The sequence below is a fragment of the Nycticebus coucang genome, chromosome 5 (genome assembly GCF_027406575.1).
Source record: "Nycticebus coucang isolate mNycCou1 chromosome 5, mNycCou1.pri, whole genome shotgun sequence".
NCBI lineage: Eukaryota > Metazoa > Chordata > Mammalia > Primates > Lorisidae > Nycticebus > Nycticebus coucang.
Genome location: NC_069784.1, coordinates 85342536 through 85359782, shown reverse-complemented (window position 1 = coordinate 85359782; position 17247 = coordinate 85342536). Strand labels below are relative to the sequence as shown.

General features: G+C 38.2%; 1 protein-coding gene across 1 annotated transcript in view; it reads right to left on the bottom strand.

The window, feature by feature from the left end:
- Nucleotides 1-17247, bottom strand: part of AFG1L (AFG1 like ATPase) — a 216958-nt gene that overhangs the window by 132461 nt on the left and 67250 nt on the right. Inside the window, exon 6 of the mRNA XM_053590851.1 lies at nucleotides 8402-8501. Coding sequence (XP_053446826.1) covers nucleotides 8402-8501 — 100 coding nt within the window. The remainder of the gene's footprint in view (nucleotides 1-8401; nucleotides 8502-17247) is intronic.

Genomic DNA, 17247 nt, shown 5'->3' with positions numbered 1-17247 from the left:
AACTTGGTGTAGTTGAATTGAGGGTTACTGTTGTCACCTGAAGCTCACTATTTAAAGGGGTCATCCGAGGAAAATTGTGAAATTATTGGTTATAAAGTTGATTGTCGGCATATCCAATGGAATATATCGAAATTGAATAATGGTACCAGATAAAATTACAGATGAGAATGAAGCTTGTGTATCTACCATTATTGTGTGTCATCAATAAATGATTTAATTCTCTTGAAAAAAATATATTTGGGCTAACTAGAATATTAACAGTGTTTGCACTACTATTCTCTATCTTTCTTGGATCCTTCCTTTCTTCCATATTTCCTTCCTTCCTTTTTAACCACTCCCAGCCAGTTTGGAACACTAAATGAAATTCAGCTTATTCCATAGAGTTTTTTCACTACCACCACTATCTTGAGCATGATGGCTTATTTTAAAAGTTACCAATACAGGTTGATTATCTCTCATCCAAAAGGGGTTGGCAACCAACATATATGTACATATATGTGAAGTATACAATTCAGGGGCTTTTAGTATACTCATAAAATTGTATAACCAATACACTATCTGATTCCAGAACATTTTCATCTCCTGAAAAGAAACCTCACACCCAATAATTACTATCACTTCCCATTATCCCCCTCTACCCTCCCCTATCCCTCCTTCTAATTTTGTCTCAATGGATTTGCCTATTCTAGATATTTTAGACAAATGCAATCACACAGTACGTGACCTTTTGGGTCTCTCTTTTACTTATAATGCTTTCAAGATTCATCCATATTGCATTATATGTCAGAACTTCATTCCTCTTATGGCTGAATAATTTTTCTTTTTCTTTTTCTTTTTTATTTATTTATTTATTTTTTTGTAGAGACCGAGTCTCACTTTATGGCCCTCGGTAGAGTGCCATGGCATCACACAGCTCACAGCAACCTCCAACTCCTGGGCTTAAGCGATTCTCTTGCCTCAGCCTCCCAAGTAGCTGGGACTACAGGCGCCCGCCACAACACCCAGCTATTTTTTGGTTGCAGTTCAGCTGGGGCCAGGTTTGAACCCGCCACCCTCGGTATATGGGGCCGGCACCTTACCGACTGAGCCACAGGCACCGCCCTTTTTTTTAATTTTTATTTATTTTTTTTTATTTTTAATTTCAGTGTGCTTGTTCATTCTTCTTTGTTTGAAGTACTCCTTTTTTGTTGATTTTCTTCTTTCTCCTGTGGTGCTGGCCGTTTTTGATGTTGTTAGTTGGTCTTACTCTGGCTCACTGCTGTTACATACAGGTCTCGAACCTCTGAGCTCAGGCAATCCACCTGCCTCGGCCTCCCACAGCGCTGGGACTACAGGCGTGAGCCACCACTCCTGGCCTGGCTGAGTAATTTTTCATTGCATGGATAGACCACATTTAGTTCATCCATCCATCAGTTGAGAGACATTTGGGTTGTTCTAATATTTTTAATAATTTTGTACATGAAGCAAAGTTTGTATACATTGACCATCAGAAAGCAAAGATGTCACTATCTCGGTCACCCATCTATAGTCACCATCTATAGTCACCCATCTATAGTCACCAAATCTATAAAGGTTTGGCATCACCATCATTCCTGACTCTGAATTTATATGTTACTGATAAGCAATCTTTCTTACTCCTATTCATACATAAGTACTTAACAGTAAAAAAATATGACGTATCACCAGGAGTGGTGGCTCATACCCATAATCCTAGCACTCTAGAAGGCCAAGGCTGGAGGATTGCTTGAAGCCAGAAGTTCATGACCAGCCAGAGTGGCTCAGCACCCGAAGCTCAGTGGTTAGGGTGCCGGCCACATACACTGGGGCTGGCAGGTTCAAACCCAGCCTGGGCCTGCTAAACAACAATGACAACTACAACAAAAAAACAGCCAGGCATTGTGTTGGGCGCCTGTAGTCCCAGCTACTTGGGAGGCTGAAGCAACAGAATCGCTTAAGCCCAAGAGTTTGAGGTTGCTATGAGCTGTGACACCACAGTACTCTACTAAGTGTGACAAAGTAAGACTCTGTCTCAGAAAAAAAAGAGCAGCCAGTGTAAGAACAAGACCCCTATCTCCACAAAAAAATGCCAAAGTCAGCCAGGCATAGTGGCATGCACCTATAGTCCCAGCTACTAGGAAGGGAGAGGCACAAGGATCACTTGAGGCCAGGAGTTTGAGGTTGCTATGATGAAGACACTGCACTCTACCCTAGGCACAGAGCAAGTCTCTGTCTCCAAAACAAAAGAAAAAAAAGATGAAATGTCATTAATACAGTGAAAATATGTTCTGGGTGAGTAAACAGCATAGTAGCATCCCCAGCATACCTATAAGCGCTTAAATGATAACAACAAACAATGGCAGACTTTCAGTCCCCACCTTCCATGGTATGTTTTGATTAAAAGATTACTATGCAATGTATTTTATTTTTGAGGTAGGAAGAAACCTCAGAAGCAGTTGAGGGACCAGGAAGTGGATGCTCTAGGGGTGAGTAGGTATTCTGCTGCATGGCTTTTATAAAGGTTTCCTCCAGAGTCATCTGTCTCATTAACAATAGTTGTCTTAGAAGTTTCTCTTTGATTTTATTAATATAAATTGACATGATATTTTGTTCTGTTGTTAAAGCACACTGCCCTAAGTCCTTCAATAAGCCCATCACACTTGTTTTGATAGAAACTTGTCAAAACACGAGGTCAGGTGTAGAACTTTCTAATTGTGATGTCATGTCAGCCCTCAGAAAGTTTCCATTTTGTCACACTTTATATTTTAGATTTTCAGATTAGGGGTACTCAACCTATAATGTGTTTGTTAACATATAAATTAAAAATCAGAAATAAAAGTCCAGGTTATCTACCTACGTATTGTTGGTAACTTACTACCAGGCTAATATTCCCAGAGATGGCAAGAAGATGAAATCCTTTCCATCAGAGCGGCACCTGTGGCTCAGTCGGTAGGGCGCCGGCACCATATACCGAGGGTGGCGGGTTCAAACCCGGCCCCGGCCAGACTGCAACCAAAAATAGCCGGGCATTGTGGCGGGCGCCTATAGTCCCAGCTACTCGGGAGGCTGAGGCAAGAGAATCGCTTAAGCCCAGGAGTTGGAGGTTGCTGTGAGCTGGGTGAGGCCACGGCACTCTACCGAGGGCCATAAAGTGAGACTCTGTCTCTACAAAAAAAAAAAAAAAAAAGAAATCCTTTCCATCAGTCCTACCTATAGTCCCGTAAATTGAATTCAATTCTTATTCAAAAAATAATTGCCTACTCTCCTTTCAATATCCTATCACATTTTAAATTGTACGATGCCCTATGACAGTGGTTATGGAAATCCAAAGAAATTATGAATTTTTTTTAAGAACCAGGAAAATGTTGATTTTTCTCCTTATTAAATAATGCTACATAAAATTTAGTTGAAAAAATACTACCATGTATATACTTATATATTTATTTTCAGTAAGGTCAGACACCGATGATGTAGTTTTTCACATCAGAAATTCTTTATATAATGGAAGTCAATGGACTTAAACACTTGACTTCGGTCTTCAGTGAGAGAAAAGAACTTACTTTACTTGACTACTAATTATTTTCTATTAAAATTAATAATTATTGACTGAATGTTCCTTATCATTTTGTTAAAAATAATCATCTGTCTATAAATATACAAGTTATTAGCTGATAAAGAATTAGAATTAGGATATGATCATAACCCCACCATCACCAGCAACCCCCATGCTTGACCAGGAAATGTTATGTATTATAGCTAGAAAGGGAGAGAAGGAGATGAATAAAGCAGAAGAAATTAAACAGAGAAGCTAAAGGATGAAAGGAGGGGGGAAAACATAAGTGTGCTTCTCCACCAAGTGTAATCTTCTTGTCTCTAGAGTTTTCTGTCTTTATTGAATGGCAGGCACATTCATTCACAGTTATACAACCCCAAAATTTAGAAACTATCCTTTCTCTTTTCTTCAATATCCGATCTACACCCAGGTGCTGTCCATCTTACCCCCTCTATCTCTAAAATCTATCCTTCTCTTCATATCCACTATTATAGCATCATACCAGGGTTTCTTAACTAGGTACTATTAGTATTTTTGGCCACACAATTCCTTATGGTAGAAGATACATCATAGGATCTTTGACAACATTACTGGCCTCTATCTACTTGATGCCAGTAGCAGCCCTCCTTGGCTAGGGGAGACAACCAAAAATGTCTCAGATGATGCCAAATATCCCTTGGTAAGCAAAATAGCCCCCCAGCTGAGAATCGCTGCCTTCTACCAAGGTATCATTGCTTCTTGTCCAGTGTGCAACAATAGCTTCCCAAAATGTCTCCCCGCATCTACCATATTACTACAAGCCATCTAGCAACACATTCTCCACACTATATATAGCTGATTCCCTGCATGTGTTGCTCTAAGGGACCATGAAGATATCACCCTCTCCCCCTTCTTGCCCACCTACCTGCTTCTGATTTGTTCTTGTTTGCATTCCAGGCCCCAGACCAGCATCTAAGATGCCTTTGAGATGTTCTAAAAAACTATGTTCCAATAGACATTAGAAAATAAAAAAAAAAGGTAAGCTTCATGGTTTACCATTTCTCTTAGAATCAGCCCCCAAATCCTTGTTAATGCTATAAAGTCCAGCTCTTCCTACTCCAGACTCATCTTATCCTCTCTGCGTCCTTCCTTCCCTCACCGTCTGTGATAACCACACTGGCTACCTTTTCAGTTCCTTAAATGAGCCTTTCTGTCTCCAGCTGCTCAGCTTTACCTCAACCCTGTGCTGAGAAGGTTCTCTCCCTTGGCTCTTCGAACAATCTGAGAAGTATGTGCTAAATAGAAAACAAAATAAAGCAAAAAAAAAAAACCTATCTGGGACCTGGATCAAAAGTTGTGACTTAAAGAAAAGTGGAAAGTATTTTGATGCCTGGAAAAGAGGACACTCTTTACTGGGGACAGAATGAACAAAGATCAGTAATGACTAACAAAGAGAAAAGAGAGAGGGCAACGTGTTAAAAGAGTCACAAAATCGGTTCCGGTCCCTATTCTACCACTCGGGATCTAGGTGTTCTGTTTTTAATCTATATGTACTAAAATTAACTTGGGGGGGTATGCTTCAGTGAGTTTTAACGCGTGTAACCACTGCATTCTGGTCAGGATGCAGAACAGTTCCATCGCCCCGAGAAGCTCTCTCATGCTGCCGCTGTAGCCAAACACCTCCCCAGCCCAGCTTCTGGCAACCACTGGTCCATTCTTTGTCCTACGGTTTTGCCTTTTCCTGATATTCATCATTAATTTCTCTGAGTCTTTTTCTTCATTCTTGAAATCTTATATCTATTTATACATACACACACATGTGCACACACATATATATTATATATATGCCATTATCTTTACATTAAAACATTAAGCTACTTAACAATGAATGTCTGCTGTGGCTAAGAAACCCAGTGCATGACAAGCGGTCCTTCTACACGTCATATTTAGAAAAGGCTTTCTCTTAAGTTTGTCTAGTTTTTGCAATTCTACATCTCGAACTCTAAGTCTTTCCCTGAAGGTTCATTTTCTGCTTGCTACCTTGATGGACCAGCAACTTGGTTCACTGCTACAAAGCTGCAAATTCTTCCTTAACCTCTCCTCCCAGTAGTCCTTCCTCAGTTCACCACACCACAGTACACTGAGCAGCCAACTGCAATTTTCCTTTCAGCAGCCTGCTGAAATGGTTCTTGCACTTTGTTATTTACAAACATAGTTTGCCACTGAATGTCTAAAGGTAATAATGATGCCTCTGTTAAATCAGCATGTCAGATAGAATAAAGGCAAACCTACTTCCACCTAGATGGATAACCTAGTATTTATGAGCTCACTGCCTTGGTCCATAGGGTTGCTCACACTAGTAAATCATAAGAATGCTGCGTCTATCATTACATAGATTATAATAAGCTCATCTGACAAAAATCACTCATAATTCTCTTGTAGTGTAACAGATGAGGTATAACTATTCTAGTTTAAATAACTGGATCCAAAAAGCCTTGATTAATTAATAGGGCCTCTAGTGATACGCTAGAGGTGACTAGACTTAGTCCCACCCTATTTACACATTTTAATTAATGAATAGCTGAAAATACAGAGGCACGATTACCAAAATTATAAATGTCATGGTTAGTAGGGATAGCCAAAAAAAAATTTGTTAGAATCATACTTAGAAAAGATTTCAATAAAAATCAATAAAGTGGAACAATGCAGACAAACAAATAAGCTAAAATATAATAGGAAGAAAAATCAACTATGCAAACATTAAATGAGGCCCACGCTGACAGTAGCCTGCATAGTAAGATCTGAGTGTGTTAGTAATTACAATTCAACATAAGCCATCAATATGGTATAGCTTATTTTTTTTAAAATACACACTATTACATTGTCTTTTCAGGTTCACTAAGAAAGTTCATACCAATTCCAATGATCAATTCTTAGTCTCATTTTCACCTTGTAACAGCATTTAACATCTTTTCATACCATTTTCTTTTCCTCATTTGACAATCTCTTGGTTCTCCTCCTACCTCACTGACTGCTCTTTCCAGCCTTGCTTAAGACTGGCAACTCCCAAATGTGTATTTCCAATGAAGTCCAAACTCACATGCCTTGTCCTAACAGCAACCCCTACTTCCACCTACCTACCTCTGAGTACAAAATATATCCAGAATCAGCCCACTTCTCCGAATCAGCTCTATCACCTCCTCTCAGGATTGTGGCAATAGTCTCCTATATGGTCTCCTTACTTCCAACCCTGAAACCTCGCCCCACAGTCTATTCTCAACACTGTAGCCAGAGAGATCTTTTAAAACATGTATTCACTCAACATTCGTTCTAAGACTATTTACTGAGATCCATCTATGTACAGAGCACTATTAGAGGTGCTTGGGATATATATGAGATCAGAAGAGATAAAAATTATTGCCTTCATGAGCCTTATGAGTCCTCAAAGGGGACAGACAACAAACCATAAATACAATAAATAAGTAAATGACAAAGTGGGTCCATATGTGCTATGGGAAAAATAGACAGCAGGGTCAAAAGCAGTCCCACGCAAAAAGCAATGTGTTAAAGACTGAAACAAGGAGACAATCTAGACTTCACCGGCAAAATTGCTCTTGAGCAAAGACTTAAAGAAGGTAAGGACTTAGCCATATAGAGGCAAATAATATTCCAAGCAGAAAAATGTTAACATCAAATCTCTCATAAAATATTATTTTTGGTTTGATGAGAACATTTCAGATTGTATATGAAACCAGCACATTGTACCCCTTGATTGCACTAATGTACACAGCTATGATTTAACAATAAAAATAATAATAATAAATATTATAAGAAACAAAAAATATATATATATTATTTTTGGTGCCTTAAACTTTTAATTAACCACATGACAGGCTGAAAGATACACCTATAATTTATTACCTACCTACCTTTATCTAAATATTACTTGTATTTTAATTTTTTAATACCTTCCTAATAAACCACAAGTGCTTTTTTTAGAAATGATAATTTAAGGGGCAGTGCCTGTGGCTCAGCGGGTAGGGCACCGGTCCCATATGCCGGAGGTGGCGGGTTCAAACCCAGCCCTGGCACAAAAAAAAACAAACCAAAAAAAAAAAAAAAACCACAAGAAATGATAATTTAAGTGAAGTATTTGAAACTACTCATTCAAGTGAGCTTTAAGTCTTTTTTTTTTATTATTTAATTAGGAGCTTCATCTTTCATTTCATTGAAATTGTTTTTCTTTCTTTCTATTTTTTTGAGACAGAGCCTTGCTCTGTTGCCCATGCTAGAATGCAGTGGCATCATCACAGCTCACTGAAACTTCAAACTCTGGGTCTCAGCCTCCCAAGTAGCTGGGATTCCAGGCATGCACCACAGTGCCTGCCTAAATTTTTGTTGTTGTTTTTTTGTAGAGATGGTGTCTCCCTCTTGCTCAGGCTGATCTGGAACTCCTGTGGTCAAGTGATCCTCCTGCCTGGGCCTCCCAGAGTGCTAAGATCACAGGCATGAGCCACTGTGCCTAGCCTGAATTTCTTTTATGGCCTATACCCTATAAAAAAGCAGTTAGGAAGGCCTACATTTTTTTATATGCACCTACGACATTAATATTCAGGAAACAAAAACAAAAACAAAAACAAAACAGCAAGTGAACCAAACATGAGAATCAACTGGATTTAGCGTGCTAAAGATATAAACACTTTTCAAATAGAAATATCAACTGATTTTTCAGACCAAAGCCAGCTATAAAACTAATGATAAGCAAAGGCATCAGATTTATTAACACAATAAAATTAGTACAAAATGATGGATTTTTAAAAGTCTGTCAGTTTCCACCTACTTGGGTGAGACTAGCACAATGTTTGTTTTTACCTTCTGGTGGCCTGTTGGATGTTGCCACAACGACGACCCCGTTTTTGAACAGATTTTCAAAAAGCTGTTTCAGAATCATGGCATCAGCAATGTCAGTGACCTATTGACAACAACACATTTGTTTTATTTTAATTTCACTTCTGCTCTAACAAATTTGCTAATGAATCATCTTTTTTTTAAAGATGGAAGTAATTTCCAAGAGAAAAATTCTAATTATCGTCATGAAGAAAAGAGTAGATAATTAAAAGCATGAAACACTGGATAGCAGTCTTTTAAACTTGACTCTTTTTTTTCCCTCATGCCTATCATTTCTACACAAATTATCAAATGATTCTATGTTAACTTCTTTTATAGAACTACAGGTGGAAAGCATAGATAATTGTCCCAAACATTTAGGAAGTCTAATTAATTAGAACTAACATGACCAACTCTCTCCTCCTATTCCCACCCACTCCCCTACTCACCCCACCAAATAAAAGGAAAAAAAGAGAAATAATAATAATAAAATACACAAGCTGGTTGAGATGTCTAATACCTTTCTGGCAAAGGTTTCTGGAAAGGTGACTTTAAATGGTCATGGGCCTTTAGAAATAAGGACAAGTAGCCAGTGAGACATAATCAGCTGCTGTTGAAAATAGAACGATATGACATAGATACTATTGTGCAATTGTTGCACAAAACAATTCAACAGATGGCCCATCACAAAAATAAGCAATTTCATTGTTCTTTTTAAGTGCCTTCTATTACTGTCCATGAATAATCAAAAGGCACTGCAGTCACTTCCAGCACAGCCAGCCTCTGCTAACCTTCGCAAACACAAATATTCCTTCCACACGCACACAAAAAAAGCCTTGCAAGAACAGTTAATACAGCACTTTAAAAAATAACTTCCGACAATCCCAGAAATGCATAATGCAGATAAAACTATTCCATCTAGTACTGTGAGGGAAATACATCTAATGATCTTTTCTAAAATTACTTTTTAAATTCACCATTTAAAAATAAGCTTAATGATAACTTTTTTAAAAAAAGCTTTCACAATTCACAAAGAAATACAGCAATTAAGGAGGGAAGGAGTCTGACTTCAAAAACAAATGTATAGTGAAGACTGATATTAATCATTGCAACTTCCCCTAAGTATGTAATAACAGGCTTTCAGATATTCCCAGGGTAGAAATGTTTTGATCGTTCTTTCACCGCACATTTCAAATAATCTGAATAAAATTATATTCTGAGTATAAAATTATAATCTGAAGATAAAATATATATTCACAAAATACATCACGTTGTTATTTTTAAACCATATGACAGGACACAGAAACGAGTCGAATTCTTTCAATTAAATCAAAATGCTAAAAGTTACCAACTGAATGGTTGTAACACCACCATCACCTGGATGGTTCGGGTCTTACTTTCCTCTTTACAGCTGATGTCTCACTCAAAAGTTTAATTCTTTCTTTCCCACCTGAACAAAACAAAACACAGCCATGAAATGCCAATGCACAGATTTTTGCTGTTTCTGTCTCAGGCTGTAACTTAAAAATATTATCTAAAAAACAACTAAAGACCTCTAAAATGAAAAAGACTCAGGAAATTCAAAAATGGGGATTAAAATGAAAAAGAAAGTCATGCTGATATTATTTAATTTGGAGCTTAGGATCACTGTCAAATTTTGCTTCCACAAAAAATCCGCTCACAGAGAAGGTCCTTTTCAAATGCTTAAACACCAGTGGCATTTCTGATGAGAGGACAGAACAAGCTTGCAAATTTTAATAGCAACTGCACTTTTACATTGGATTCCCAATACACTGACTTTTTAAAAGAATGACATCAATTAATGGTTGCCCAATTTTAGAGAATAAAAATGGCCATGTGACGGTATCAGTAATGTTTTTTGAAAAAATTTAAAATAGCTTTTGTGCCCTAACGATCAGAAAAAATGAAGGGACATTGAGTTTACAACATAGTGCAAAGGTTTAATCTGAAAGTCGAAGAAAGCATACAGTAAAGGCTTGTGGTCAAGTTATAATTTGTTGTTTTTGTATTGTGGGATGTTTTTGCCCCACCAGAGTAAATTAACTTGGAGAATCTGTGACTAATTAATAAGGCAGGAGTCACTCAGTGTAGCCGGGTGCCAATGTATACCCTTTTGATCTTGTCCCCGTACTTGTCTGGCTTTGCCGGGGGACAGTAATTTTACAGTGTAAGTGAACAGAAGACAATTGGCCACACATTCTTGGAGAGCCGGCGTTTTCAGCACCCAGCATTTCATTACCACCAAGAACAAAAGAGAAGGCTACAGATTACCAATAAGGGTAGTCTGCTAATACAGAGAGTGGAGACATTTCATTAGCATTAAAGAGAAAAGATTTTTTTATGACCTAGAGTTGCTTTCCATTATGACTCATTTAAGTAAAAAAGAAAAAAAGAAAAAATCTAATGGTTAATTTACATGTGTAAGTGCTTGAGTCTCAGTCATCCACTGATTGGTACAGTGCCATATAATGAGTGACAAACATAAGCATGCATTATCAGTAATTAGTATTAGCACAAAAATAAGCATCTATTTTTTATTAGCAGTTTTTAATAGCCTTCTTGCTTTATAAAAATGGTTAAAACTATTTTTTTAATGATATCGATAGCTTATGGGAGAGAATTTTGCACAATATTCTGCTCATCAGGATTCTTTTTTGAACCGTATTAGTAAAACATCTATTCAGTGTCCTTAAAAAGAGACATGAGGAAGTGCTATTTTTTTAAAATCCATTTTCCTTAGTATCGTGATGTCTTCAGAATCATAAACAATTTAACAAGTAGCATAAATATTCAGGGGACATAATGAAGACCCTAAGAAAACTCTGAAGATAAGCTATTCTCTTATTTCAATATAACACATAAAAAGCAACCTATCTACACACATTTCTCAACCAAAATAAGAATGATGTATCTAATACCGCAGCTAAAACTGAAATGCTACACTGACTAAAGATGGCCAAGCTAGGACAGAATACATTCTACACGTGTAATGTGAATGCTACCAAAACAGAATCTTAAAAATCCCTTAAGTTCAAGAGCACACACAAAAAAGAGTACACCCTTTTTTTAAGTAGCAATAATTCCCATTCATCTCCCTAGTAAAATAAATATTATATTAATTAACACCACCTAAAGGCCAATGATAACCAGCTAAAAATCAAGGCTACTAATCTGATTCAATTTTAAAAAAGTAAAGTGATGATTGTAGACCTACTGTTGTTAAGAACAAAGTGCCTAAAAAATTCTTTTCGAATAAATCAGCAAGTATTGTACCAGGCTTTAATAGGCTAAGGACAATTTTTAGGTTCTATCATTAAAACATCTACCAAAACCCCATCCAGCCCTACAGCTGTAAAATTAAACACACAGTACAAGACTTTGTATGCCGAGGAAAGAGCATAGCGTAGGTGTTACTGGTAAAGAAGAGCATCAATGCTGGATTTTAACTGTTAAGTTAGTTACCAGATGTGCGACCTTGGTCGAGTTAACTCGCTGACCCTCAATTTCTTCATCTGTATCGTAAATAATATCTACCTTGCAAAATGGTTATGAGGCACATAGTAAACTCTCAAGAAAAAATGTTAACTATGACTATTACCTATATGTGGTATGCATGCTAGTATAATTCCATATTATTAATGTTTGGAATTTAAGCTGTAGCTGGAATGATATATAGCATTAAGTAATTAAGAACATAGGCACATAGAAGAGTACTCAATAAATAGTAGCTAATATTACAGAATACAGATATAATAGATGGACTGTAAGCCTCTCAATAAATGGGCACCTCAAATAGTTCATAAAAGATGGTTTTAACTAGTAAGTAAACAAACATAGGGAAAAAAATCAACTACATTATTTACTAAAGGAGTACAAATTAAAACAAAATGTCATTTTTCATCTATTAAATTAGACCAAACAATTCAGATAATTGATAGGAAAAAAATTGATAAGTATTGATTTTTGCTTGAGAAAAGCTATTTTAAACATAAAAGGAATGGGACTTAAAGAAAAATTGCTTCAGTAATTATTATTTGGATTCATGCTTTCATTCACTCATTTATTCTCAGGCACTGTTTAGGGGACTTGAGATACATCAATTAACAAAAATTCATTCCTCGAGTCTACATTCTATGGAGGAACATAAATAAACAATAAGCATAATTAATAGGTAAATTATATGTGTTAGAAGGTGATATATACATTATGGAAGAAAAGAGAGTGGGTGGGTCCATGGCAAATTACAATTTTAAATAGGGTGTTAGGATAGGCCTTGTTAAGAAAGAGATAATGGAGCAAAATTCTGAAGACACAAGGGAGTCACTCTTACGGATATGTGGGGGTGCGGTGGGAAGGACACAGCAAAGGTTGCTGCCTACACATTAGAAGTAGAATACCACATCCACATGGCTCAAGCCTGTGGCCAACTTAGAGGCCACTCTCCCACCTACAACACCTAAAGAGACCATTCAAGCATTTGCCTACGTTAAAGTAACCCACACCCTACTCCTCTCTATATATTTATATATACGTGGCTAGTCACCAGGCTATCTCTCTGACACTTCATTCCTGCCGTGCATGACCCAGAGATGGAAGACTGTTCTCCTGATTCATTGCTCCCTCTTTGCCCAGGATCTGTAAATAATAAACCTTTGAACTTATTTTCTATTGTGGTAGTGTATTTGCACCTTCTATCTGAAGGGGCTACCTTAGGCTGGGTTTTCCCTGGGAAGCTAAGGAGCAATGGTCAGACAGGCATAAACTGGACATGGGTCAGACAACTTGGCACTAGGCAACCTGCTAGGTAAAAGAAGCATCCCACAAAAAGCTGTAAACACCCATGCCCAGCTCCCTAGCACTTCCTGCTAGGGCAGAGTGGTAGCTGAAACTCTAATTTAGCTGGGGGCTCTCAGAACAAGGAGAGGAGGCTGATCTGTTCGGAAGGAAGGCCCAGTACAAAGGTTCTGCCTGTTTGTTCCAAATTCTGTGGCTATTAGGGATTAGAATGCTGGTACAGTAACATTTTAGGGTATCCTTTTACACAGATGAATTTTAGAGAAGGGAGTTAAATAGAGACTTGGACTTATGCTGATACGGTTTTGGTGCACTGGAGGTGCTTCTCTAAGACCAGTAGAAGACAATTGGAAGTAAGCTAAGACAATTAGGTCTTAGCTTCTCTAAGACCAGTAGCAGACAATCTCCTCTTCCCTTAGGAAACATGTTTTGTTTGTTTGTTTGTTTTTGAGACAGAGTCTTACTCTGTCACCCTGGGTAGAGTGCAGTGGTGTCATCATAGCTCACAGCAACCTCAAACTCTTAGGCTTAAGCAATCCTCATGCCTTAGCCTCCTGAGTAGCTGAGACTATAGGCATTCACCACCATGTCTGGCTAGTTTTTCTATTTTTAGTAGAGATGGGGTCTCACTCTTGCTCAGCTTGGTATGGAACTCCTGAGCTCAAGCTTTCCACCCATCTCTGCCTCTTATAGTGCTAGGAGTGAAGTGTATAGGTGATAATTGCGCCCAGGACAATTCTCTCTCTCTCTTTTTATTTTTTTTTTAAGATGCTGGAGTATAGTGGTATGATCACAGCTCACTATAACCTTGAATTCCTGAACTCAAGCAATCCTCCCACATTAGCCTACCAAATTTCTGGGACTACAGGCATACACCACCATACCTGCCTAATTTTTTGTTTTTGTTTTTTGTAGAGATGGGATTTCACCATGTGGCCCAGACTGCTCTTGAACTCCTGGCCTCAGGTGATCCTCCCACCTCAACCTCCCAAAGTGCTGGGATTACTGTCAATTTTGACATACCACAATGTTACCCTAAAATTTGGGATCAAACAAAATTTGGTGTTTAGTCTTGCTTTGTCATCTCTGCACATATTTTTTCCAGAACCCTGCTAGGAAAGAAGTATTTGGTACAACATCCAACTATTAACTGTGGTTCCCTAACCTATGGGAAGAAATGGGCCTAGGAACAATAGGGAGCAATGAGCAAGGGTAAATGCGTAGAAGGTAAGGTCAGAGAGGAAGCAGAAGGGTTTTAGCAAGGAAAATTATATTATTTTATGTATCTTTATATTTTCCCCTTAGAACACGAGCCCTTTTAAGATGGGTTTCCTGTTACCTGCAGCCAAAAGCATTCCTCATAGATACCAAATCCGTGCTCTTCTTGGGCTTAAGTTCATCAATTCTTCTTCCATTAGAGGTAACAGATTTTATACTAAAAAAGGTGTCATTTCCTCACCATACTGCTTCCCAGTGTTTAGGCATCTTTTATGGATCATAGGGAAATCTCTCTTGATGAAGACAGGAGCAAAACATGAATTGAACATTTCCAATCTCATTAAGACTGTTCATAAAAAATAAACACAGGAGATCTAGCTAAAGAAAATATTTGAGATCCCAGCATGGGGTTGGCCCTGATGGCACCTCATGGGGCTGGAGCTAGGGATTGACTTGGGATTGGCAGTAGCTTGGGAGAGCTCAGCAGCTGTCTAGGAAGTACCCTGGTACTCCTCCCCTTAAAGTGATTCAGTTACTTTCTATACCTATCCATTCCTGCCTCATTACAAAGTAGAAATTTCCCTCTATGCTATTTAGTTCAAATTCATGAGAGAAAGGATATGATTGGTCCACTCACCAGGACACACCACACAAATCCAGGGTTACTGACAAGCCTAGGGACTGGTTACTCAGAGATCAGATGTCCCGGCATGGTCTACTTAGTTGTGAGACGGATGGGGTCTTATGATATAGAGAAAAGATGTTAAAAATAAGTGGGATGGCTTGGTGCCTGTAGCTCAAGCAGCTAAGGCGCCAGCCACATACACTGGAGCTGGCGGGTTCAAATCCAGCCCAGGCCTGCCAAACAACAATTGACAACTACAACCAAAAAATAGCCAGGTGTTGTGGTGGGCACCTGTAGTCCCAGCTACTTGGGAGGCTGAGGCAAGAGAATCACTTAAGCCCAAGAGGTTGCTGTGAGCTGGGACACCATGGCACTCTACTGAGGGTGACAGCTTGAGACTCTGTCTATAAATAAATAAATAAATAGGATGAATGAGAAAATATATGAATAAATATCAAACCAAGTCCAAAAAGGGCAGGTGATGACAGAGAGCTTCATCACATCTGCTTTCTCTCTGTTAGCAAGAGACACTTTATAAGGGTCTCTCTTACTTTGATCTCTCTTCCTTTTTTTCTTTTTCCTTATAGTTACAAGCTATAACACTTGATCTCTCTTATATTCAATGTAATTTTTTTTTCAACTTTTTAGAGAGACCATCTCACTATGTTGCACAAACTGGTCTTAAACTCCAGGCCTGAAGCATTCCCCTCACTTCAGCTTCCCAAAGTGCTAAGATTACAGATATGAGCCACTATGCCAGGCCTCAGTATGTAATTTGAAAAAATCCTTTTTGTTGCCTTCATTTCTTTTGCAAGACATGGCCCATTTGAAACATCAGTATCCTGATAGTAGTTTTTGTTTCCTTTTGAGGTCTAAAGCCAATGGAGTGTGCCCAGTACAACCAGACAGGTTTCCGTTAGGACTTCATAAACAAGGTGGCATTATGACTTTTGTGAGCCCTAGGCATTTTTATTTTAATGAACCTCTTCCTAAATTAAAACAAAAAATATTACTACATTAGTATAAAGACAAGTATAATGCAGGACAGGTTCATAAGCTGGGTTCATTATTGATATATTCATTTAATCTTAAATATTTTTGTGAGCCCCTAAAACTGTCACAAGCTCTAGGCACTGTGCCTACTGTTCCTAATTGGTAAGTGGCCCCCTATTTGCTCTGGGTCTTTTTTAGGACCATGTGCTTTGCACAGCCAGACTGCAGAGCTTCCTAATTTTAGTCTTGCCTTCTTTCCATAAAAGCAGATCAATCATTTCTCTATTTTGAAATTTACATGTTTAAAGTTAAGGATAATTATTTTTATATGATACCTAGGAAATTCCGATGCATTCAGATTTCTCATCTCTGTGTGGCATAATAACAACTGTTTTACATAATGAAATGAAGTAATAATGTAAAAACATGTTGTAAAGGCTCAATGCCCGAAGCACAGTGGTTACAGTACCAGCCACATGCACCGAGGCTGGCAGGTTCGAAGCTGGGCTGGGCCAGCTAAACAACAATGACAACTGCAACAAAAAATAGCCAGGTGTTGTGGCAAGTACCTGTTGTCCCAGCTACTTGGGAAGCTGAGGCGAGAGAATCTCTTGAGCCCAAGAGTTTGAGGTTGCTGTGAGCTGTGACGACCCAGCACTCTACCAAGGGCAATATAGTGAGACTCTGTCTCAAAAAAAAAAAAATAGCCAGGTGTTGTGGCGGGTGCCTGTAGTCCCAGCTACTTGGGAGGCTGAGGCAAGAGAATCACTTAAGCCCAAGAGTTTGAGGTTGCCGTGGGCTGTGACGCCACAGCACTCTACCGAGGGGGACATACTGAAACTCTGTCTCAAAAAAAAAGATGTTGTAAAGCATAAGTCATTTTACAAAGCCTGGGTACTAATATACCTTTTTTAAAACGTAATTTTAATGCCCTAATAAAAAACTTAAGTATGCCAATTCTATTTTATTTAGAGATATTTTGATTAAAAGGCTAATAATGAAAAGTCAAGAGAAATGGCCATTATTCATTCATTGCTGACTTTTGTTCTTGACATCAGTGTAACTGTAAACTTCGTGCTATTTTCAGAAGAATTAAATGAGACATTTCTTGTTTTGCAATATGTTGGAGCACTTAGTGCGCCTCTACAGAGTGTCAGGACAGCATTTGCTCTTTCCATAA